General features: G+C 44.6%; 1 protein-coding gene across 5 annotated transcripts; it reads right to left on the bottom strand.

Moving 5' to 3' along the window:
• Positions 1 to 453: 453 nt before the first annotated feature.
• On the bottom strand, positions 454 to 22,544 carry SAP130 (Sin3A associated protein 130). 5 transcript variants are annotated; one of them, XM_075507476.1, is made up of 21 exons: positions 22,454 to 22,544; positions 21,583 to 21,700; positions 20,401 to 20,636; positions 19,632 to 19,790; positions 17,749 to 17,860; positions 16,089 to 16,213; positions 15,124 to 15,248; positions 14,389 to 14,539; positions 14,079 to 14,169; positions 13,688 to 13,792; positions 12,462 to 12,603; positions 12,067 to 12,188; positions 9,236 to 9,538; positions 8,023 to 8,200; positions 6,690 to 6,794; positions 5,573 to 5,934; positions 3,885 to 4,133; positions 3,456 to 3,581; positions 2,431 to 2,534; positions 1,632 to 1,745; positions 454 to 1,417 (listed from the first exon to the last, which is right to left on the bottom strand). In XM_075507476.1, exons 2-21 carry the CDS (start codon positions 21,692 to 21,694, stop codon positions 1,259 to 1,261), a joined length of 3,180 nt encoding a protein of 1,059 aa, XP_075363591.1. In that variant the 5' UTR covers positions 21,695 to 21,700; positions 22,454 to 22,544; the 3' UTR covers positions 454 to 1,258. The 5 variants fall into 5 exon arrangements, with proteins under 5 accessions (XP_075363591.1, XP_075363593.1, XP_075363592.1 ...); XM_075507478.1 differs by having other exon boundaries at positions 3,885 to 4,130; XM_075507477.1 differs by having other exon boundaries at positions 8,023 to 8,197.
• Between the last annotated feature and the right edge of the window lie 1,793 nt (positions 22,545 to 24,337).

Genomic DNA, 24,337 nt, shown 5'->3' with positions numbered 1-24,337 from the left:
AGTCTGAATATAGACATTCTACTTATTTCTGATTTCTTGACTAGAGAAGTAAGGAATTAAATACCATTTTTTCTAATCTAACTTCTGAAAGAACTCTGTTCTGAATAAAGTCAAGATAACAGCCACATAACTGGATGAGGAGAAAAAGTATTCTTAAAACAGAATTAGTTCATGAAACTGAAGCATCCTGCTGAAGCGACTAAAAATGAACTGATTTGGCAACCTTTCTAAGAAACTGAAGTTAAATGCACAAGTGCATGGGGGGCAATCCATATTGCATCTTTAGAAGCTGAAATGTGAATTAAGTTATCCTTCCCTCCGCAACACAAGAGGCTGACTACTTTCCAACATTCTGCTGCTTCTCCCCAAAAGGCTTCTTTCAAGGCTTTAACTTGGTTTTGAGTTTATAGGTTGAAGAGTTTCACTAGTATAAAGGTATACAAACTGCTCACATACAAAAACCTCCAAGTCCTTTATTAATGTTTTCAAGATGTATGTGGTACATAAAATTAACATTACACCAGCTACAGGAAGTCCTCTGTTGCAAGAGGTACTTCAAAACAAGTATCCCAGAGCACCAACGTAGACACACACACACACACACACACACAGACACTACAAAATCACTTTGAAATGATTTCCCCCCCACTTTTTTCCTTTTTTTTAACTTGACAGCTAGGACTTCTGAGCCATTGGAGATTCTGAATGTGGCAGATCTCCTAGTGCAGTGGCACTGGTTTAAAGAAGGCTACTTCAGACACTGGAAGGTCAGAAGAACAAGAACTGAATGGGGTAACCGAAAGCAGTGCCATTTTCAATGCTTTGAAGCATGGCTGCTGTCTGGGTCGATACCTGTATGTCAGCCTCCTGGTGTCCCCTGCAGAATCTTCTCCTGCATTACAGGTGTATACACACCTTGTGTACATTTACCCCTAAGCTGCAGAACAGAAGGAGAGCACTGTCCACCACACATTGCATCACTAGTTCCAATTAGTAGGCACTGACACATCAGGAGGGTTAAACAAATGGGACTGGAAAGACTTTAAAAAGGGATGAGCCTGAGAGAAATCTTTGTTCATTATGACAGATCAGTGACAATCCCTTCAGGTCACCAGGCTTCACATGTCCATCTGTTGCCATCTGTTCCCTAAACTCATCCTTTTTTTTCAGATGCTCTGCTTAAAAATAAAACCAAACTACAAAAAGGTTCAACTCATTTCTGTACATGTTCTCCATTTCCAGAGTCATTATTCTGGCTTTACACCTTCTCCTTTCGCTTTAATTTGGATACTTTCTTGACAGTTCCATTCTTGTTTAGAAGCTTCAAAACACGATCCTTGTGATCCAAGACCTTTAGCATGGAGTCTCGAGCCTCATTGATTTGATCCATCACAAGTTTACACCTCTGCATATTCCCCTGAAATGAAACACTGTCGTCATTAACAGCAGACCGTCTAGTCTAAGCAACCACTGTACCTTTCTGTAATACCACTTGTAACCGATGACACTGGAAACAGAAAGCGCACCCATGTGATTTTTTTTAAGCCAGCTTTAGCTCTTTAACTGCAGTAGGACATTTTGTAATTAAGGGTAAAGCAGTTCTGCTGGGTTGAGAGGCCACAGGAACCTACCTGTATCAGTTCATTGATACGATGCAAGTCATCATCGGTCGCTGCCTTTTTCTTAGGAATGAGTCCCTCCTGCAGGGCAGTCAGTCTCTCATACACATCATGCTCCAGGTTCGTCTAAAAGACATTAGCACTTCATGAGGAGGTTCACCACTAGGCCAGAAAACATTCGCCCGCATTAAGAAAGCTACACAGAGAAGATGGTATCTGTTCCCCTCTCAGCTGCTCATGTTAGTAATTCAGAAGATGGAGCCTCTGACGTAGACTGTGGCACTATCGTTCTTACTAACATCCTATTTACAGGATTGCTCCACTTCTGAAAAAACATGGATCCTAACCAGAACTGTTTCCCCTATTTCTCACAATACTATTCCAGGAATGCAGAGGTTTTGGGGAGTTTGGTGCTAGAATGCAGAGCACCTACCTCACCCCCAACCTGAAACAGAAGCATCCAGGAATGTGGATCAGTGCTGCCTCCTCAGATCAGCCGCACCATCCCAAACAGACGCTTCTTCAGACCTGTGCATCGGCAGGAGGGAGTTGCCAATTTTGATCATCTGTACAAAATACATCAGCTCTTATGTCTGGATCAAAATCAACACTCTAAGTTTCCAAGCCACTTACGCCACATTCCTGAGAAAGGGGAAAGCATGTCCCACTCCCTTTGGGCACTAAACACCAGCTCCTTTATGGTATCCCAATGTCAGATGACCATGTATTGAGTTTGTAAAAACATCCTCCTGTCTTATGCAACTCTGTGTTCCCCCATGTCGTAGGGAGCTGGCAAGCCCCATTCACCTACCAGCTGTAGTAGCTGTGCCGCACAGAGATGGACCTTCCACCCTTGTGCACGACAGGACACACCCTTCTGATTGGCAATCTCCTGTAGCATAGCCTTCTTCTCTTCTGTCACCAGGAAATACAAAGATATGTTATCCAAATTTCAGGAGTTAGCCAGGCCTCTCTTCTCAAACAAAAACATTAGCCCAACTCTGGCTCTCCAAACATCTTAATTAATGAGAGTGAGCAATGTTTTGATTCACATAGGAAAATAGCTACCCATCTGCCATGTATCTGACCGCTGTTCTCGCTTATTAACAGGTTATCTGTATTTCCAGAAAAATTATATCCTGTTCCCCTCCCCATTTAAAAAAAGATAGGGTTCAGTGTTTCAACACTCTGCATGAAAAAAGTAAAGGGTCCATCCTTTACCACTGAAATACATATCTACTCCCTCCTTGATATATTTACAGTTGTGAAAACCCAATCTGCTTAAAGGTATTAGCTAAAAAGCCTAAGAACCAGTATCTGATCTCTATTTTCCTCATATTAGAGAAAAATCTTCTTTAAAAGCCCATTTGTTAGTTGACAAGACTAGTTATGCTAAATCTAGAATGTTTGATTAAACTGGCAAGTTTGTTAGGTAATAAGAAAACCAGAAAACTAAACTGTAGCATATCACCATAGCATGTCACTTCTTTAAGGATTACTTTCTTTAGTAAGTTTCTGTCACTATATGTACATACATTTCTCAATAACCATACAATTTTTTCTTTTACAAATTTATAGCTATGATTCTATGTAGTGGCCTTCCCTTCTTTCCTCCTTTATCTTGAGAGCAGAAGAGATTTAGGCAACACCTACATAATGAAAGTCATTAGCTCACTTGATCAACCCTTGTTTTCCAAATTGCAAATCAAAAACTTTTAGTGGGATTGCTTATCAACACCAGCTAGCTAAGAATGCTCCTAAGACACCGCTACCAGGTACACTGAAGTGGCTCACCCTGGATGAATGAAACTGACAAAGTACAAGAAGCAGACTGACCTTTTACCCGGACATCACTGTATCTCTGAAAGTGGTGGTAAGCAGCTTTCCAAGGATTGCGATAATGCCGGAGCAATGTGATAGGCGGCCTTGGACGCACAGGGACGTATCTTACACCTTCTTCATCTAGAAAAGGATCCAGGGAGAACTGTATTATCATCATCATTAAGTAGGTGAAAGTAGGAGATCAGCATGACACAACTCCAGCAGAAGATCAGCAAGCACCACCTCATACAAAATGATGCTTTGTATATCAAGAAAGGTCATTTCCCCTGAACATCACTATACAGAAAGTGCCGAGAAACCGATACTTAGATTTTGTGTTACTTATATTTTCAAAGCGGGAGAATGATAACCTTCTCTGAGAAACAAAAGGAAGCAAAAATATGGACTTTTGAATAGGAAAAAAGACATTAGAGATGACATTACCTATATACTCCTTTGGAGGAGACTTGCGCTTCTCTGCCTTCACCAGCAAACTTTTGGTAGTGGATTTCTCATCATCAGTGCTGTTTGTTTCCATCATGTCCCCTTCTTCTGTGGAGATGACGTGCTGCTGCTTACGGGGTTTCTTCCTCGGGGAGGCACCAGGTGGCAAATCACTTGGAGGCATTGAAAGGTTGTTGGCCAGCAACGCCAAAGATGGAGACACAGTACTCGTAGTCAAAGGAGGGACTGCTGAGAAGGAAAAAGGAAGAAAACCCAAACCATCAGCAGTGTAAAGGTAACACATAGCACTGTTTGAACACTACCTCCAACAGTAGTTGCTGTTTCAGAGCACTGTGAGGAGCATGGACTCCATTGTATGTGGACTTCAGCCCCATGTGTGTAGAAGGCCAGCTATTAAGCCAGCAGCAATGGCTAGGACAAGCCTATACTCTGAGATCTTTAGTGTCTCATGTACAAGAGCATAAAGAACGAGAGCAGAGACAATTGTCCCTCAGTTCCTTCATATTTAAAGCTTATGTTAGTTGAATGCTACAAAAATTAATCCACGCTAAAATCTGTCTTGTGTTACTGTTAAAAAAAAAAAGTTTGTATGTGTGCCAGCACAGATCGCAGTCAATAGCAAGCAAGTCCCTTTCCTCTTTGTAATGTAAGTAGAGAGTCACATACAATCAAATGAGGACTGCAGTAGTCCTTGCAAGAGTCTACTTGCACTGCCAAGTCAACAGCACCATGTCAGCAGGTTACTGCACCAATCAGCACACACTGAAGTTGGGCAGCACAGCAGCAGGTAGCTTGAGGGAACACTCCTTGACATTTGGAGGGAAAAGCTCAATCGGCTGTGACTAAGGTTGCAACAAAAAGTTTCTGGGACAGGATCTCTTGACAATTTGGCATACCCACAATTGCCAGTAAGAGACAAAAGAACCCTGAAGAGCCTAACGCTATCTGCCCGTGCTCCAGAGACATCTGTAGCAGGCAGCTTCTTCCATCACAGAAGAACGTACAGCATTAAGGACGTACAGCATTAAGGAGAGTGATGAAACCAACAACTAAGACAGAACTCTGATACCACATAACCCATGACTGTGGGACGCATTCGTATCATTTTGCCACTGTGTAGTGCCTCACCTGAGATCCATAAGGATCTGAATTTTACTGATCATACCATCTGATAGCAACTATGGCCAAACTAGATAAGTAAGGCAATATAATGAATATTTTAAAAAGTTCTAGAGAAAAATATCCATGAATCACAGGAGGGCTCTATGAAGTCCTACTCTGATAACTAATTCTTCATGTACAAGAAAGGCCCTTGGACCTGAACAGTAGGATTTGTGAGAAAACTGAAATTAACTGTACCGATTCGTAATATATTGGTACTGCTGTTGAGCGTGTGCGTTTTAAGCAAGGAATTCACACAGACTCTTGGAGTTGGATCATTTGAACATGAACAAAGCAGTCCCAATAACAAGTGATTTCACAGGAGATTAGTAAGAAGGCAAAGAAGAACTTTGAGTAATAAGGCATGTGGGAACCCTTTGACTGGTATTCTGTGCTACCATGAAAGAGATGCAATTTCATTTTCAGGGTGGAAGTGTTGAAATTCTCCTAATTTCTACACTGTCTCAACAACAAAAGAAACAACCTGATGATCAACAACCACCTACCAGATACTGGTCGCATTATGTCCATAGGCTCCACTTCCTCTTTGATTTTTATCTCTGGTACCGCAGGACCCAGCACTGCTGACAGGGCACCACTCATGGTTGATGGTGGAGCAGGTGCTGCCACAATTGTGGTAGAAGTTGGTGGAGCAGCCGGGACAGCTCCTGGAATGGTGGACAGAGCTGCTGCAGGCTGCGAAGTGGGACTGGCTGCTGCGATGATTGTTGGAATGGCAGAGGGGGGTTGCTGGGAGGTGGGGGGGACCGCAATGGTGGGCTGCTCGCTGCCTTGATTAGACACTGCCTCCATAGACACAGTGCCTGGAGTGGCCATGGACACATGAATTTCAGGTTTTGGCTTGGCACTGCAACATAAAAAAGCAAAACAAACTGAAGTTAACTTCATCTCAATCATGACCACCTAGCACAAAGTGAATGAGCCAAGCTGGATTCAGACTATCCAGTTTTTCCTGCACCCACAAGTAAGACCTGGCTCAGTGATGTGTTTAACAACAGGAGAAGGTGTAATCTCAGTTACGTTTCCTCCTCCACCCCCTTTCTAATCCTTTGTATTTATTATAGATGCTATTTTCTCCCACTCGCTGTAACAAGCAAATCTTATGACTAATTCCAGGTAACTTCAAAATACTTTTAGAAGGATCAACACAGTTTCACAATACCGACAAGAGGAACTTTTACCCAAAGCTGTACTGCCCCCCATCCTCTATTTGCAAGAGCTCCCACTGTGGCTAGTAGTTATAAAAACAATAAATTGTAAAGCCACTGAACTCAACTGCAGCAGGGCAGAAGCTCCATTTACCTTTCTTCAGCATTAATTTCCAAGTACTACAGAAAAAAACTTGAGGCCTATCCTTTACAACAGCAGAGGGGTTTTTTTGTTTGTTTCTATGAAAGCTCATAACCACATCTTTTAAATGGCTACTGCCTCAGATTCACAACAGCAGAACTAGCCAACTCTGTTCAAAGTCATCACACTGACAAAATAAAAATAGATTAAGTTTCTCAAAAGAAAGGAAAATGCTCCAATAGCCAAAGAATACAAATCAAACAAATATAATGAAACTATTATGATGCAGTTGATTGTTTCCTAAAGTCTTACCCAGCAGGCCTTGGTGATCCAGATGTGCTTCGCATCGTACTCTCAACACGTGTACTAGCTACTTCAGGCGGCTGAGGCGGAATTAAGCTTTTCCGGACTGCCAGCCTGTAAGAGACAGACAGATCTAAGATTCCCACGTCCCTGATGCACAGACAAATGCCACAGAGCTAAGGAATCAACCCTCTCTTGCCCAAACCAGGATAGGAGTTACAGCTGTATCATTGCACTCTGTCTTCGGTATAACTGATTTGCTACAGAGTCAGTCTCATTTTACTTTTCAAATTAGATGTTATGTCTTATTTTCTTTAAAGATAAAAGACCAATTGCTCTGGCCTAGTCTCACCCCCATTTAGAGCATCTTACTGAGACTGCCAGGCTCCAACAGTAGAAAAGAAGAGGTCTGGCCATGCTACTGTCCTCCACTGCTATTTCAAGACTGAGCAAATCATCTGGAACTAAACAGTGCCCAGAGGGGCATCTGCTTCGTTTAGTTGGACTAGACTGTGTCAAAGCCTGACTCCAAGACCTCAAGCCCTGAATGTGGATGTTAGGCAGCACAGGGCTGAATACAGAAAAGTATTTGAGAGACTATTCAGTCTCCTGTGGGGCTGGAAGTCAAATTGTTGTCAAAATAATCAACTTCTCAAATGGTAACATTCTTTAGTGATCTACCTCTGCTTCTTTAATTTCTGTTTCAGTTTTACATCCTGCAGCTTCTCTGCCTTAAAAAAGGTTTCCACCCAAATAAAAAAATATGCAATTTTACTCTCATAGGACACATCTATTCCAAATGTTTTCAGTTGTTAGTTGGGAGGAAATGCATAGTTAATTCTAAAGCTGTCTCTTGCCTCTTTATTCAGGCATTTAAAATTAGACAGACAACATAAAATATTTTAAGAGTCTAAGCTACTCCCTCCCTTTTTCCTAATCAGATTTCACAGCAGGGTACTAATCCTATCCTTTCTACTCATCCACATATTCTTCCAAGAAAAACACGGAAGACAAAGCATGGAATTCTAATTTTAGTAGATTATGAACTCTTTGTTTTTATTACGCTAAGCAAGAAAGCCTCAAATCCACTTTCTCCCGAAAGGTCACTTTCAAGAGCTAGGAGACAAACCGTCCTTCTCATTTTATTACTGACAGTAAGAGAAAACTATATCCTACCCTGGGGGAGGAAAAGAAGTGTGTTTCACAGATCAGCAGGTTACGCACAACCACTGTTGACTGAATAATCTGCTAGAACTTTTCTTATCTCCACTGAAATGATTCCATTTAGCTGGGCTAGATTGCACAGAAGTGTCATTCACATGTCATCTTCAATTCTACTCACCCATCTGTGGTTGGTTTCTTCCGGAGGATGCTTGGGCGTGGGGAAGAGCCCTGGGCTGGTGCACTGGCACTGGCACTCTGGCTATGGGTTTGCACAACTGTAGTTGCTGCAGAAGCCGTGTTGAATGTGTTGCTAATAGGATTGGCTACAATGGTGGCTCCATCTGCCAAGACTACTGCTGGGAAGGATGGACATTGACACAGCAGAGAGAAGAACAGATACAGAGAGGAAAAAGCAGCAGTTACTTAAGGAAATTTGATGACAAAGCAGGTGTTTGCAGAGCACATGTTGTCTGCGCTCCCTTGACTCCCTCAATCTTTAACTGCAGTGCTTTCAGACTATTTTGTAAGCAATACCTTTGCTACAAGCAATCTGATCACTGAACCTTCTGCAGGGAAGATGGAAACTACCTCCTGCCTAATAACTGCTGCTAAGGAAATAATCTTTTCCAGAAGAAAGTGAAAATGCAGAAATCGCTAGGGAGATCATCAACACAACTGGGTCAACAGAGTAACACTCCTGTTACTCTGGAGTTACATGTTACAATACCTGCCACTTGTAAGTAAGCACCATCAGCTGAGTTTATGTTCTGACCTTCTGCCAAAGCCTGTTTGGCCAACTAACTGATGCAGAGCATTTAGACTGTCAGGAAGTCACCACACAATATGTCTGCCAGCTTTGCAACAGCATATTCTCTTGGTTGCCATACCCCATTTCTTCAGTAAGTTGTTGGGGTTTCATCAGACCAACCATTTTTAATGAAAGATGATTTCTATCATAGTCCAAGATCAGGTTACCAGCTGCTGAAGGTAGCTGGCTGTATTTTAATTGTTACCGTGATCTAATGCGTAGCCAGAACAGTTCAGAGAACATCATTTACTTGTAAATGACTTTTCCCACAAGGCCTTACTGAAGAGAATTGTTTAAGCTCAGACACTACCAGTCTTTCACACTGAAGTAACCCATTCAAGGCTACCCACACACTCCAAAAAAATACACTTAAAAAAAATAAATTTAGAAATAGGTAAAAAATATTTGCTGGGAGAGTATGCGTATGAATGTATTTAGTGTCCACTACTGGACCACAGAGACTATAACAAGAGACTATAACAAGGGTAAAAGAAAAAAAAAAAAGACGAAAAGACAAATTTGTAGGACGGAAGTTCAGTTGCTCTGACTAGATCCAAGCACGGACTTCGCTGGTTGCTCTTACCAGAAGTCTTGGTGTCGGCTTGTGGCTGCTGAGCACTGATTGGTGCCGGCTGCAGTCCCTGCGTGCCGATTGGTGCAGCGGGGTGGAGTCCTTGAGTCCCAATTGGTGCTGGCTGAATGCCCTGGGCGCTGATTGGTGCTGGCTGGATCCCCTGCGCACTGATGGGTGCCGGCTGGATGCCCTGGATGTGACGGGCATGAGACGCATCTACAGTCATCAGCTGCATGGGGTTGAGGTGGACAGTGGAGGCCACTCCTACGCCAGTCTGAGCCGTGATGGCCGAGTTGGGCGCCTGGGCTGAAACTGGGAGCAGCAATACAGACACCTTGTCACACCTACCCAGTGGGTTGCCTCAGTTCCCCCTAGCACCTCTCACTCAAATATTTACTTTCAAAGGCTATTTTGCTTTGAAAAATTAATTTGCCAGCCTGCTTGTTGCAATAGTAAATTTGAGAGTGGAGAGACCAGATTATCTGCCAGAAGAATGGAACATTACTGTTTATTTCCATTCCATTTTCTATTTCAAATTGCAACAAGAGAGAAAAGATCAAATTTAAGTCCACTTTTGGTTAGACTTAAATTGTATTTCTGTACCCAGCTTTCAGTCTCAGAAAGCCGTGCACTATTTTTGCTCAGTATCTTATTTTACAATACTTGCAACTACCAACACTTTGCATTTTCCCTGCTTAAAAAATAAAATAAAACAAACCCAAAAACCAGAAGCCTAAGCCATTTCTTTTCAAAAGACAGTCTTTCCACAGAGCTTATCCTTGCATCAATTAAAAAACACCAAACCTTTGACTGTACAAAAGCAAGCAGAGACTCAAGTGTAAGTACCTTAAAACAGGGATTACTTCCTTATCCCCTTTCCCCAGCCAGTCATAAAAAAAGTTTTCCTTAGTGCAAGTGGACAAACTGTTCTGAAGTTGAGTACAATCTTATCTGACTCAGAACAGGGCTTGCAATTATGGGCTGGATCCCACACCTAAAATTAACATGAAATCTTTTTGTGGCAGAACGATGTTCCCAATAAAGTACCTGTTCAATTCATTTATTTGAATTTACAGCTCTGAGCAACTATGATTCCATCTTTCCAGATCTACTATATGGCATATTACACTTCTCCCACGCAGCATTTAACAATGCTGTTAGACTACCTGCGGTTCCTGGATCTCCAGATTTCCAGTCTTTGCAAAACAGTACCGCTATTTCTGCAGCCATACACAGAATGCAAGTGCAAACTTGCCAACAATGGACTTGCTTGCTAACAATGGAGAGCCCTCTCATCACAAAACAAGCTGTTTTTCTCATTGTCACAGGATTTCGATCAAGTTCTTGTGCTGACAAGACACTCTAAAAACAGCTGTCAAAACCCTGAAATCCGGCACCAGGTCCCCAAAAATGGCTTCTGTATAAAGTACGGCACATTAATTCTCTTAGTGGAACACCTTACACAAAACACTCTTGTTGCAGAGCTTTCTATCCAACTTCCATATTAACACTCCTTATCTCAGTGACCTTTTAAAAAGTCTCCTCTGCACTTTAATCTAAGCCCTCAACTGTCTGTGCTCAGCACAGGTGCATGTCCCTCCTGATACCCTCAATTGTCTGCTTGGATTTGTCACCAGTTACTGCCATAATTGGCACCTTCAACTGATGCTTCAAGTCAATTTAGCAAACAAAATGTCTCTGTCAATGAGCTTCTGCTGAAGAACCTACATCTGCTTTCTTAAAAATTAGCATTAGCTTACCATCACCCCAATATGCCACCAAAACTGAAACCCCACATAGCCTGCAATCATGTTCTATCAGGGGCTCTGCAACCACTCCTCAACCACAGCTGCCAACACCAAGCACCACCATGCACCTGCACATTCTCCTTTAAAACCTTCAGCCAAAGTGCAGGAAGGTACAAAAGAAGCTCAACTGTCCCTTTTGCAAGTAATTTAATTATCTTGAAGCCCATCTCACATCCTGACATGACATAGTCAGGACTTGCAACTTTTCACTGGAATTTCAATAACAGAAAGAACAGGCTCCAGTAACTCAATTATCTGTGCATACTTTCCCATTCAGCAAATGGGCTTTGCCACCTCCAAGTCCTTCCAAATGTTACCCTCTATACTGCTCAAGAGTTACATGCTGCCAGCAGACACAGATGTTCCATGAAAGTCCAAATTGTGCATATTCCTAGGGTTTGGATTGTGGCGATTATCACATTATAGAGAACAGTCCTAAACCACTCAGTTTTACCTAAAAGTGCTCCAAATTTTGTCACAGAATGACATAAGTTTGGGTTGACTATGTGAGCTCACATTACACGACTTTACATGACTCTGCAAATTACTGCAACAGTTCAAACACATTAATTGCTCCATCCTTTTAAATGGAATGCTAATGCAAAAGTGTGCAATGCAGCTTATTTTTTCCCTTTTTGGTTGAGGTTTCTCTCTCACACTGTACACTCGTGGAAAGAGATTAAAAATGGGCTTGTCAGAACACCAGGGAATGAAGATGCATCGAAGAGCTGGTTTGGTTTGGAGGATTTGAACTGTTTCGATTTGTAGAATCAAAAACTTTTAGAGATGCAAACCCTTGGATATCAAATGTGAAACTCCTGAGAAAACTGTTATTAGCTGTGTTTGGTACCTCTGAAGTAGTTCAATACCCCTTGCCCATGAGTTTTCCCCTCAGCCAACAAGTTAAAGACCTTTTGTGACAAATTGTCACAATCAAGCATAAAAGCCTCTTAGCTTCTCCCATCACTAAAGCCCATACATAAGCTAACTGAACAAAGTGTCAAAGTCAGCTTGCCCCAAAGCTTGTCTTACCTGGATATTGGCGAATGGTGGACACAGAGCTGGTGATGGGGGTATAGGTGTGCGCAGTCAAAGGATAGGCAGAGGGCGGGTATGTTGGTAAGAAATACTGGAACTGGACAGGCACCGACTGCCTACAGGCATTAAAGAGAGCAAGTATTATACACACCATTTCAACAGTTCATCTTCAACCCCTGCCTTTGGGACACTCCCTGGAGCTTTGTAATTTCAACTGTCATAAGCTATCAAGTATCTCAACTATCATGACTAATTCAAAACTACCATAACACCCTCATCCCAGGTTTTTAAAACACATTATTTCCAGCATATCAGAACCTAGAAAAGCAGCAAGACACTCAAACCTACTCACACACACACTCTCAATCATAGAGCTTTTATTTCCCCACCTGTTGTCATTTCTGGTTTCCATTGCTACCGGGTTTGGTGATGCCCGGTGACTAGAAAGGGGTATAAGATTACTCCTCTCTGCTGTGTAATCAGACTGGATCCGGGGAGAAGTATGCGTGATTTGCTGAGGAACCACTTTAGCTGCATAAAGACAAACATGTAATCAGTTAACAGTCAAAGGAAAAGTTAGTAGACACTGCAAAGGCAGGATTAATTCTCCTGGCAAAACTGCCAATACTGCTCCCCGCCCCCTCCCCCATCAAATAGAAAACACCCCATCCTCAGATGATTTCCTATCCACAGTGATGACAGGTTTCCTCAATAGGAAGAAAGAACAAGGGAAACAGCATTTTTCATCAACTTGTACCAGAACAGAAGGACATTATGAATGCATATATAAGTTATACCTGCTAACAGATTAAGTTACTCCAGTGCTCAAAGGAAATGATTTTTTTTTTCCTTAGGATCAGCCCAATCCTTTCTGCTGTCAAGAACTTACTTATCCAAGTTTTCAAAGCAGAACTTGACAGAGACCAAGGGAAATGAGATCAAGGCAGACAAGTATACACAGACAGAGGCCAAGAAAAGAAAGAAAACACCTATAAAAGCTTTACAGGAAATACTGACGTATCGAGATACAACTTCACTCCTTGGAAATTTATGGCAGAGAAAGATAATGCAAGATTTCAAAAGAATGAGAAGGAGGTCAGCAGGAAAACAGAGATTAACAAAAAGGAAACTTAGGCAGTTCTGTAGGAAACATCTCAGGCAGATTCCACATCTAGGCAAATAAGTTTCCCACCTTTAGACCTTACTGTTTTACCTCCAAGTGAACACACTAACCAAACTCAACTAGGCTACACCTAACGCCTCAAGAAGCACAGGAAGGAACTTACAAAATCAACTATGAAAGCCATATTCTATCACCAAGCAGTTACAACTTCTAGTATATATAATGCGGGTTCTGAAATGCCAAAAGGCCCAAGTTCATCTAAAAATTCAATTGGGTAAGTTAATGAGCCATTTTATTACCTACTCCTCCTAGAACATCTATTTCTTCCTGGTATTAAAAAAGCTATGCCACAGTAGGCCTGTTAATTGGTTTCTCCCAGCTTGAACTGATTTTCTTCCCCTCCTTAATTTGCTAATATGCGCAAACACTACCAGTATAAACAGAAAATTGAAGCATCAGTTACACACTCTTCTTAAAACTGAAATCACTCACCAACTGGGATGTTTGAGGTCGTGACAGCTGTAGCATGGGAAGAATGGGAGGGCATTGTCATGGTGACAATGGTGCTTGTAGGCGCTTGGGTGTGAGACACAGAACCTAAAGAAAAAAAAAAAACCATACAGGATCTTTCTACAGAGCCCTATCACACCAGTGTATCTATATCCAAATAAAGAGGGCAAAAACCCCAACCCAGACAACCTCTCTGAAGAAGCCAGCAATTTCTCTCCTGAAGTCTGCTCATGCACTTCCAAATGCAGTCTTTACTATAAATAATGAATTCCTTAAAAGTAATCAGGTCCCATCTTCAAGGAGGAAAAACAACAAAAAACCCAATAAAAACCACACCCCACAACTCTCCCACAATAGCATTATGAGTACCCACCAGCTGTGGTTGCTGAAGCAATCGTATTCGTTGCCAAAATAGGTGCCACTGTTGCTGCTGCCACTGGAGTACCAGTACTGAAAATGGTTTTCTATGAAAAGAAAAGAAAACCTTCAAGTTAAAAGAATAGTTAGTACATTTAAAATATTTATTTAGTATGGAATCATGCTGCATTGACTGTAAAGAACATGAATTTCTAACCTAGTACTAACTCTTTTCCCAAATTTAATCTTAGCACTCAAGATAGAAACAAAAGAGACAGCTAGAAGCAGCAAGAGGTTTGTTTTTTTTTTTTCTTCTTGCAGTTTACCTGAGCCATGGTGTGGAGCTGTGGCTTCTGTGTTCCTATAGCTGGGTGAGACGGTAGTGTAATCCGAGTAGCTGTATCCCTTGGCTGTGCAGGCCGCTGAATACTAATAGCTGCGGAAGGTGGGTGCTGCTGGATGGACAGGGTGGGTCGACTGGAGAGAAAGAAAAATAGTTACAAAGATAACCACATAGATACTAAACATGAAAGATAAGATGCAAGGACACACATCAGGCCTTGGTCTCTTTCTCTCTGAAAGCAGCACTGCTATCAAATATATGGTCAAGTTTCTTATGCTGCTTTAACTACACTGTTCTGTCCTCATCTTCACTAAGTACCCAACTAGGAGGGCAGACTTATCAATAACACGTATTGGTTCATAAAAAAAGACTGTCAGGGATGCTTTTCAACATTCGTGTGTCATTTTTTCACTGTGTCTTAATAAAAAAAGATGAGCTGAATTAGCCACAAGTTCCTACAACAGAAACTCTGCTTTCCAGGAAGCAGGAGATTACAACTGATTATTAAGCTCTTTCTTTCTCAGAACACAGAGCAACAGCTCACGTTTATAGTCATTTTTATTCACAGAAGTGAAAGCATTTGCACTGTGCAAGCATTACTATTTTTGTATTATATCATCCCAAATCTAGAGGATTATCAGCTCGGGATGATTAACACATTTCCCCTTCCTGCAGCCTCTGTGAAGTCAGAGCAGTGTAGATTTCAAAGCGTCTTTACCTGAGGGTTGATTCCGTAGCGTGTGCTGCTGTTGTAGTTATAACAGGGGACTGAGCTCTTGTGGCAGAGACAGTTGCCACCACAGCCGGAGGAATAGTGCTTGAAGTTGTCACGGGAGGACGAGACTATAAAAACGAGTCGAAGAGACACATTCAGAAAGAAATTCTGCTATTTAGATAATAACTAGGAATTACTCTGCTAAAACTGTTTTTTTTTCCCCTCAATCTTATCACTAAGTTTTGGCATTCTAAGACATTTCCAGTCTTTCTGACTTGATCTGCAAGGTCCTAAGCAGATCTGCCCTGGTTTTCAAAGCATGTACATCATAGGAATCAGTAACCAACAAAGTTAACAAGACCGGATCCCTTGAAGGTCTTTAGGAAAAAAACAAAGGTCAGTTGCCTACAGAATGAAAAGAAACCCTGATCCAAGTATATACAGGAAGTCAAAGGTGATTACATCGGGATCCTAGCTGAAAGCACAAAGTAAAGATGTTTAACCCTTTACCTAATATTGAACACTAGTATTACTGTAGGGAGACAGTATCTACAATCTTCTCCTTATATGTGTATATAAGCTGAGATATACTGAAGCGTATTAAAATGAGATAATTTTTTTTTTCTACATCAATATATATTTAAGAATAAATCAACACAAGCCTATCATACCAAACCTTTCAGACTTTAAAACTGGAGTATATCTAAACTAAATCCTCTTCCCAGTTTCTAAGCACTTTGGAGACAGTTAAAAACCTAATTTCTGGCACCAAGTCTATGAAGGAAATAAAACCAGAGGACTAATGCAACTATTTCACTGCTTGCTATTAGAAACTGGTACCCAAGACACAGAACTAGAAGAGAGCTGACAGTAGCCTCAGCCCAGTAAATACACAATTACAGGTAAGTGGCAGGAATAATCTGGAGCCGGTGGTCAGTGTTCTGCAGAGCTGCCTGGCTGCTACCTGCCTGGATTGGTTGATGAATGATGTGCTGAACTGCTGGCTGAGCTGTAGCTGCATTTGGCAATTGTGAAGCTGGTCTCAGGACTGTAGTTACTTTAGAACTGGACATCACTGCAGCAGCCGCTGCACCTGGGAAACAAACCAAGTGCGTTAAAATACCGTGCGCCCAAATGACTCCATTATGACTGCAGAGACAGACTCTGATGTTAGCTGGTATGTTTTTCAGTTTGGATGTATTTCATTTGCATGTCAGTTCATTGCCAGTCAGGGACATTGGTTTAAAAGTAACGCTTGCAACAAATATACGTAAGGTTCACAAAAGTATGTGGGGAAGGGTAGGTATTATTTTAAATGAATTGGCTTTATTAATACTTCTTACTCCCCTGTAATAACCTTATATTGCAAATCCAATCTTTTTCTATTCCAAGCTATGAAAGTCAGTAGAAATAATTCAAACACTTTGATCACTCGGCTAATGTGTAAACAAGTCGCCTGATACCAAGAATAATCTCCCTGCACCTGATGAAGTTCTAAAGAAAAATATATGTGCAATAGAAGAAAAACAAAACAAAAAAACCCTCCAACTAACTTTGAAAGCTACAACAGCATAGGACTTTAAGTTTTCCACTGTTAGCTGTCTCCTGATTAAAAGAAATTGCTGTCAAAGGCAAACAGCCTTGAAATAATTTGATGGACTAGACTGCATAGCTTCTGTAGATGTACCTAATTGAAATTATTACCTCGAAAGGTAATATTCAAGCCGAGAGAATAAAAGCAGGAAAAAAAAATAAAACCCATGCACTAAGTGACAATACAAAGTTTGTGGCAGCTGTCCCCCAAGAATCAAGTGAACAAAACTACATTTTACTTCAGCTACAAATAAAGCTGCACAGTCCTTCCACCTACTCTAGTAAAAGATTAGGTCTTTTCTCATGTCAATTTATTTTTCTTGAGTGACCAAATAACATCAAATATGAAAAGAAATAAAAATATAAATGGAACTTTGAATTCAGATCAGTTTAAAGTTGAACTGGAAACCCAACCCATAATCTTTTTGAAAGTAAAATGGCAGTGAGAAATCAGCCAGACTGTACTGAGCACAGGGCTTCTTTTAAGGGGCTGATCTCCTGTTTTGTAAGCTGTAACAACCAAAATCCTGCGAGATAAGAGCCTGTAGTTAACACCAGCATTTCACTCAAGGGTAAATGCAAATGCACACAATACAGTACGTTATCATGTACAAAAATGCACAAGTGATGCTGTGACAAGTGGGTACAAGAATATGCCTCAACTGCTCAGGTCCCACTGTCATAGGTGAACAATTCTTGCTACCAAGAACGTATGTGACATTTTGCAGGACATGTCAGTCTTTATCAGTGTATATTTTGTCTTGAAAGCATTCACTATTTTAACAGCACAGAACTAGAATAACAGACGTGCTGGTATCTACCAGCATTTTAAACACTGTCTCACAGTTCTGACCTAAATGGCTGAAGGCAACATAATGCTTAAAAGGCCAGCAGTCACCTATTTATGCTAGCAGTTTTGACAGCTGAAGTATTAGCTGCGTTAGCAGCGAGGAGAATTTTTAGAGGTGGAAGCCAGATGCACCTCCCCATAGAGGCTATGAACAGAAGGCAGGGATAGCACAGCTAGATCTTTACCTCGGGGTAGGTGAGAAGCTCCAATGTGTAGCGGAGGCCCAGGAGCACTACTTCTGATGATAGACATCTGCACATTGGTAGCCATGATATGATGCAAATTACTAGGATGCCCCTGCAGAGTTAGAGAAATAACAAAACCCAAAATAAATGATGAGCTCTGTTGACAAGAATTAATGGCCACATGTGCTGGTTTTGGCTGGGATAGAGTTAATTTTCTTCATAGTAGCTAGTATGGGGCTATGTTCTGAATTTGTGCTGGAAACAGTGTTGATAACACAGGGATGTTTTTGTTATTGCTGAGCAGTGCTCACACAGAGTCAAGGGCTTTTCTGCCTCTCACACCACCCCACCAGCGAGTAGGCTGGGGGTGCACAAGAAGCAGGAAGGGGACACAGCCGGGACAGCTGACCTCAACTGACCAAAGGGCTATTCCATACCATATGACATCATGCTCAGCATATAAAGCTGGGGGAAGAAGAAGAAAGGGAAGGACGTGTTGGGAGCGATGGCATTTGTCTTTCCAATTAACCATTATGTGTGATGGAGCCCTGCTTTCCTGGAGATGGCTGAACACCTGCCTGCCCATGGGAAGGAGTGAATGAATTCCTTGTTTTGCTTTGCTTGTATGCACGGCTTTTGCTTTACCTATTAAACTGTCTTTATCTCAACCCACGAGTTTTCTCACTTTTACCCTTCCGATTCTCTCCTCCATCCCACCAGGGGGGAACAAGTGAGCGGCTGTGTGATGCTTCGTTGCTGGCTAGGGTTAAACCACAACACCACACTAACAGTATTACCATATCCAAGTCCCAAAGACAGAAAAGAGATTTTGTAGGAGTACTTGGTGTACAAAGGTTGCATGCTTTACAAGTTGAATGGGGAAAGAGGCAGATGTTTATACAGGATAAAGTTACAGATCCTGGTAACATTGTGTGTGAACATGTAAACATTTATCTATTTCACCGATCTATTTCACTTTTCTAGTTGGCAGGTGGGTGACAATCAGTCAGCAGTCACCCACATATCAACCAGAGAGATGGCCCTTCTGCCATTAGTGACTTTTAAGGCATAGATTTTCATACCACCTCTCCAGTAAAGTCAAGAGAATAGTGGGAACCTGGCAAATGCTGCAACAAATTAATCCTATTTTCTAATAATTCTGGACTTCCCAGGGATATTAATGAAGATAAAAATCCACTGAAACTGCTGCACATGCTGAGCCAGCCTAACTCAAATCCACCTACAGGTACTTTACATCAAAACTCCGAGACTTCAGAGGTTTAGTGATGAGTGTTCTGGCAAACTAGTTTCAAATCACAAGGACTGGATCTGCAGTCAAAGTTGGGGGGGGGGGGGGGAATAATTTCTAAACCGTTATCTACTACCCCCCCCCCCCCCAATTTTTTCACTAGGGGTTTAATAAGAATACACTGCAAAACCATGAACTGTTCACCAGTCTCTTCTGATCTGTTCCCAGGAGAGCTAAAGAACACTACAGCGATGAATACCAGCAGTTTGTCTACACTAGAAATTCTCCAAGTGATACTGAAACAGCAGGAACTTTTAAGGAAAGACTCAGCTGCCTAGCAGCTTTTGGATACAGCTCTGCTATCACAGCCTCACTGTGCTATGTCAGTTGGATGATTACAACAAATCAGCAGCTTTCTAAAGAGCTAGTGATAACTGAGTCTGAGGTTTACTGCTCCAAGCAGAACTGATCCAACAACCAGTGGCCACTGAATAGGGAAGCCTGCTGTGTCTACCTTCCCTCCTGCTGCAAAAGCCCACCTCAGTTGTACCAATATTAGTATTGATCTGACCACGCAGAGAGCTGGAACAGGAAAAAAAAAAAAAAAGAAAAAAACAAACCCAAAAAACCAGACCTGTTGCCCGCTGATTGTTGCCACAGGAATTGTTGGAGCCTGTGGTATGTTGCTTTCCATGGTCACAGTAACTTGCCCAGGAACCTTTGTGGGAGCTGACAGAGTAGAGGGTGGAGCAGGAGCAATGGGCCGGCTGGGCATGGTGGGCTTCAAGGGAGGCTACAAGAAATACAAAGACAGAAACGTTGGCAACTCCAAATGAGAGCTCAGTGTTGAAGCAGAAATCATTTTTGGGGGTAAAAGCCTGGAGAGAGAGTCAGCTTTGCACAAGGATAAATATGGTTAAGCATTTGGAGAGAAAGGATATTGGCCACTTTGAGCTATTCCATTTTCATTTGGGACAAAGAAAGGGTATCTTTTGTACTGGAAATATGCAGCTTCTAACATACAGCATAAGTCACAAGTGGAATCTGTTAGGGCTGTGGTATTCCCCTACAGAAACTGGGCGTTAATAGTCAATTTGATATTCTCATCCACTCCTGCAGGGAAAAGGGAAGATTTCAGAAACGGACTGAAATCACTCATCTCTTAAGAGATAAACAAAAACCACCCCCCTCAAAAATAACACTGCGATACTATTAAGTCCTCAGCGTATCATATGGAAGAGCTAAACCCATTAGGCAAGTGCATAGTCAGTAGAAGCACGCAAGGAAAGCTTTAGAAACAAAAGCAGGGAAGTTTTCCATGCAATTTATTTTTGCTCAGCACTCTAACTTGTAATATAGATTGTATTTTTCCCCCCCCTATTAATTGTGAACCTCCTCATTACCTTCATAAGCCCATCTGAAAAGGAAAGTGGGACAGCTGGAGTCAAATGTGCTGGTGGTGCTGTCACTGTCACCGGGGCACCAGACTGAACAGGGTGGTGCTGCGTCAACATCTGAACCTGTGGATATGGCCGAACCACCACTGGTTCCTGCTTTTCTTCTCGAGGTTGTATAGAGCTGCCAGGGCCGATGTGCTCTCTAGGAGCAACTTCTGAGTCGCGACTAGATTCATCACTCACTAGCGAAAAAAAGAAAAAGGGAACTCTGAGGAAAAAGGTAAAAAAGGTTAACGAGTTCACACTGGTCACCCACTAGGTCAGAGATGTGATGTCAGAAACAGCCTAAATAAAAGAAATTCACCCTTACAATTAAATGTATTCCAATGATGAAAACCCTAGGAACTCTGGCATTGTTTCTGACAGTTCACCTCAGAACTGATGGGTCTTGTAATGCTGGGCAACCTGGGGTCATCTCTGGGAAGGCCATTTAGATGGGCTTTCTTCAAACAAAGACTGACTAACTTTTCTTTCAAGTGAAAAATAAATAGTTATCTACATAACTGCCACAAAGTCCCACATCAAACAGGTAGTATTAAAAAGTCTTCATTTAATGCGTTATGTATCTGAACATCCAGCTAAAAAACAAGTATAAACCCTCCTGAAAATGAAGCCACCCCCCCCAGTCACCTCTGGTAGCCTGCTGAAAACCATAATCTCGGCAGGGACAGCAGTAACTAGAAGCAGGGCTCTCACCCCATTTTCAGCTACATGAAACGCTCCCATATGCACTCATCACTTCTGCTAAAAACACGCAGAAGACAAGCCGAGGGGCACAGGCAGCTGAGCAAACATACTTAAAAGGAGCAAAAGAACAACTCTGCTCTGACGTCGCTTTTCAGAGCCTGCGACTAAATTGACTTTCACGTTGTTCTTCCCATTCCTGACCGAGGCAGCTTTCGGGCTGGCTGCCACACGCCCGCGGGGCTGTCCCGCTCCTCCCGCCCAGCACCCGGTGCGACCCCATCCCCGCACACCGCCTGGGACCGCCAGAGGAGCCGGCGACGGCGCGGGGCGGGGACACTGGGATCACTCCCTGCCCCTGGAGCCGGCAGCTGCCCGCGGGCTGCGGCCGCCGGCGGAGGCCAGGGGAGGGCGCGTCCCCTGCGGGGCCCGGAGCCCTCTTACCTGTGGCGGCGGGGGCGATGAGCCCGGCGGAGCCGCTGGTGGGGATGGGCGGCGGCGCTGGTCCCAGGCCGGCGGGCGGCGCACCCGAGCGGGGGAACTGCTGCGAGCTCATGTCCTCCTGCGGGAACTGCCGACCGTTACGTCGCGTCACAGCACGTCACGCTACCGGCGACCCCCTTCTCCCCCCGCCTCCCAGGGGGCGACGACACCCCCGGCAGGCACCGCCCCCCGCTCCCGCCCCACTCATTGGGCGCGGCGCTAGCGGCACTGCCAACCCTGCGCCAATGCGGCGCACCCCCACCACACCAGCCAATCCAGCGTAGACCTCCCCAGCCAGTGAGGAGCGACCGTACTAATGACCTCACGAAGCGGCGAGCCAATGGCGGGGAGGACAGTGCTGGCCAATGAGGGCCGGCCGTGCCGCCCGGGCCCGCCCTGCTGTGCCGTGCCGCCGTGAGGGGCCGCAGGGCCCGGATGTTCCCGGGAGCGCGGCGGCGCCCGGGGCCGCCCCTGCTCGCAGCGAGCGTAGCCCGCAAGGCCCGGCACTGCCCTGCCCTGCCCCCCCCCAGGCCTGCTCTCCCCTGTCCTGCCCTGCCCCCGTCCGTTCCCGCCCTCCCGCACCAGTCCCGGTCCCGCCGCCGCGCAGGGCCCCCGCCCCTCTCCTCTCCTCTTCCCTCCCCTCTCCTCTCCGCCGCCGCCTCAGCTGCTCGCACCGCTCCACAGCGCTGCCGCCGGGCGCAGGCTCCTCCCCGCCGCCGCGCACTGAAGCAGCAGCGGCCGCCGCCCCCCGCTCGCAGCCCTTCCCCGGAGCCGCCCTCGGCTGCCGGCCGCCCGAGCGAGGCAGCGCCGGGCGCGCTGCCCGCGGCGTTACCTGTGCCCGGGGCGCCCCGCGGCAGCCGTCGCTGAGCCGCCACCGCCGAGAACCGAGCTCCGCTTCCGCCGCCGTAGCTGCGCACGGCGGATTGGCCCCGGTCGGCTCCACCCACCCCAGCGCCCCCCGCCCCATTGGCTGCGGCAGCTCTCCCCAGAGGGCTGCTGGGAAATGTAGTCCGCGCTCACGCTCCGCCGGGCAAAGCTCTCGCGAGGCGCGGGAGGGGCGGTGCCTTGCCTGGGCGCGTATTGGCCCTAAGCCGTGGGGTTTCCTGGGAAACGCGGTGGGGGCGGGGCCATCTGGTGGCCGCGCCCCCCTGGCGGCGGCTGCAGGCGCGGCGGCGGGCAGCGCGTACCGCCCCGGGGCCGGGCTGGTGCTGGGGCGCTGGGCCCTACCCCCGAACAGCTCCAGGCACGCGCCCAGGCCCCCCCAGTTCTTCACCACCAAACGCCGTCCCGTGTCCCTTCTGTTGGCCCCCGCTGCCCGCACTCCCAGCCCGTGCCGCAGGCAGGGCTGCCCGGCCGCCCCCGCCCTGCCAGCCCCCCGCAGGTCTGGGCCCCTTCACCCTCGCGTTCCCCATTTCTGCCACCTCTCACATGAGGGCGGCACAGGCCCGAGCTGGCCCTCTGCGCGGGGTGCTACGCAGTACCAGCACCAAGGTACAACACATACGTAGGTGGAAATAATTCTGCCAATACATCTCAGGGAGAGGTTTGCTTCTCGCTGCTTCTTTCTAAATTTACGTACGCAAAGAAGCACTCTGAAGGCAGGAAGAGCTTCACAGAGTGCAAGGCACTGAGAAAAAGCTGAGCACATCCTACCTGCCAGCCTGACATGGGGCTGGCCTTGTGGGAGAGAAAAGTTTTGCTGGTGTGCACCTGCTGTGTTCAGGGAAAGGGGACTTTGTAAATAGCAGATTGCATCAGTGAATACCTGACTCCAACACCACTCTTGTCTCTGGCATAAATATTTGCTACTAACTGGGACAGAGGTGAAAAAATAAATAATTAACCTTCCCCCCCCCCCCCTTGGTGACAACACACATTGCAACCCTGAGACACCACCAGCCCAGGGCTGCCTCATGTTTGATTACACACACCTTGGAATACCACTATTTTCCGTGACATTGTTCTCATTTAGTCTTGAGGCTCAGAGATGAACTCAGATAGACAACTGTCGTTTTCAGAGTTTTAGTAGTTTAAAATGAAACCAGATAGAAACCCTTGTAATTACAGAACCACATTTGAGTAATCCCTAATTTTGTCTTGCAAAGCCAGGTTTGCGTTGTGAACAACCCTGCAAACAGCTGTCGAGGAAGCACTGGGCACGGACAGCAGTTAGGTTCACTTTGGAGGGATACTGTTCTTCAGGGTGACCATCGATCAGGGCTTGAGACTCGTCCTGTGGCTTGACTCTCGGGACACTGCCCTTACCCTTGTCAGAGTTACTTTGCCCAGCTGGATTCCCAGCTTTACTCTGGCTCAACACCTCTTGAATAAGATGTGTGGTTCTGCTCCCCCAACCCTGTGGCTCAAAAACATCACAGTAATGCTACAAAACGTTCAGAGGACGTGGCAAGGATAATCGGACATGCAGCACATGAAGAATGGGTACATGGAGCTGGCATTTTCAAGCCGGAAAAGGGACAGTTCAGAGGGAGAGCTGTAAAATCATAAATGGTGTAGAGAAGATGAATAAAGAACAACTTTTGTATCTGCCATACGCTGCTTTCATTTCCTCTCATACTCACACTGTAAACAAATGAGCAAGTGAAAGAAGCTGTTCTTTGCACAGTGCGACTGTTGCGGGACTCTTTCCAACAGGATGGGGTGCCAACTAGATACGTTAATGAAAGAAACAACATTGGTTGCACCTTTGCCTCTG

Source organism: Mycteria americana, chromosome 7, assembly GCF_035582795.1.
Source record: "Mycteria americana isolate JAX WOST 10 ecotype Jacksonville Zoo and Gardens chromosome 7, USCA_MyAme_1.0, whole genome shotgun sequence".
Lineage (NCBI taxonomy): Eukaryota > Metazoa > Chordata > Aves > Ciconiiformes > Ciconiidae > Mycteria > Mycteria americana.
Note: the sequence above shows the minus strand (reverse complement) of the source record. Positions and strands in the feature narration are given on the sequence as shown.

Coding starts and splice junctions, on each gene's coding strand:
- SAP130 (XM_075507476.1), bottom strand. CDS start 21,694: ATGAGCTCGCAGCAGTTCCCCCGCTCGGGTGCGCCGCCCGCCGGCCTG. Junction 5,935..6,689: donor GGATCACCAAGGCCTGCTGG/GTAAGACTTTAG, acceptor TTTATGTTGCAG/TGCCAAGCCAAAACCTGAAA. Junction 2,535..3,455: donor CAGTGATGTCCGGGTAAAAG/GTCAGTCTGCTT, acceptor TCCTGGTGACAG/AAGAGAAGAAGGCTATGCTA.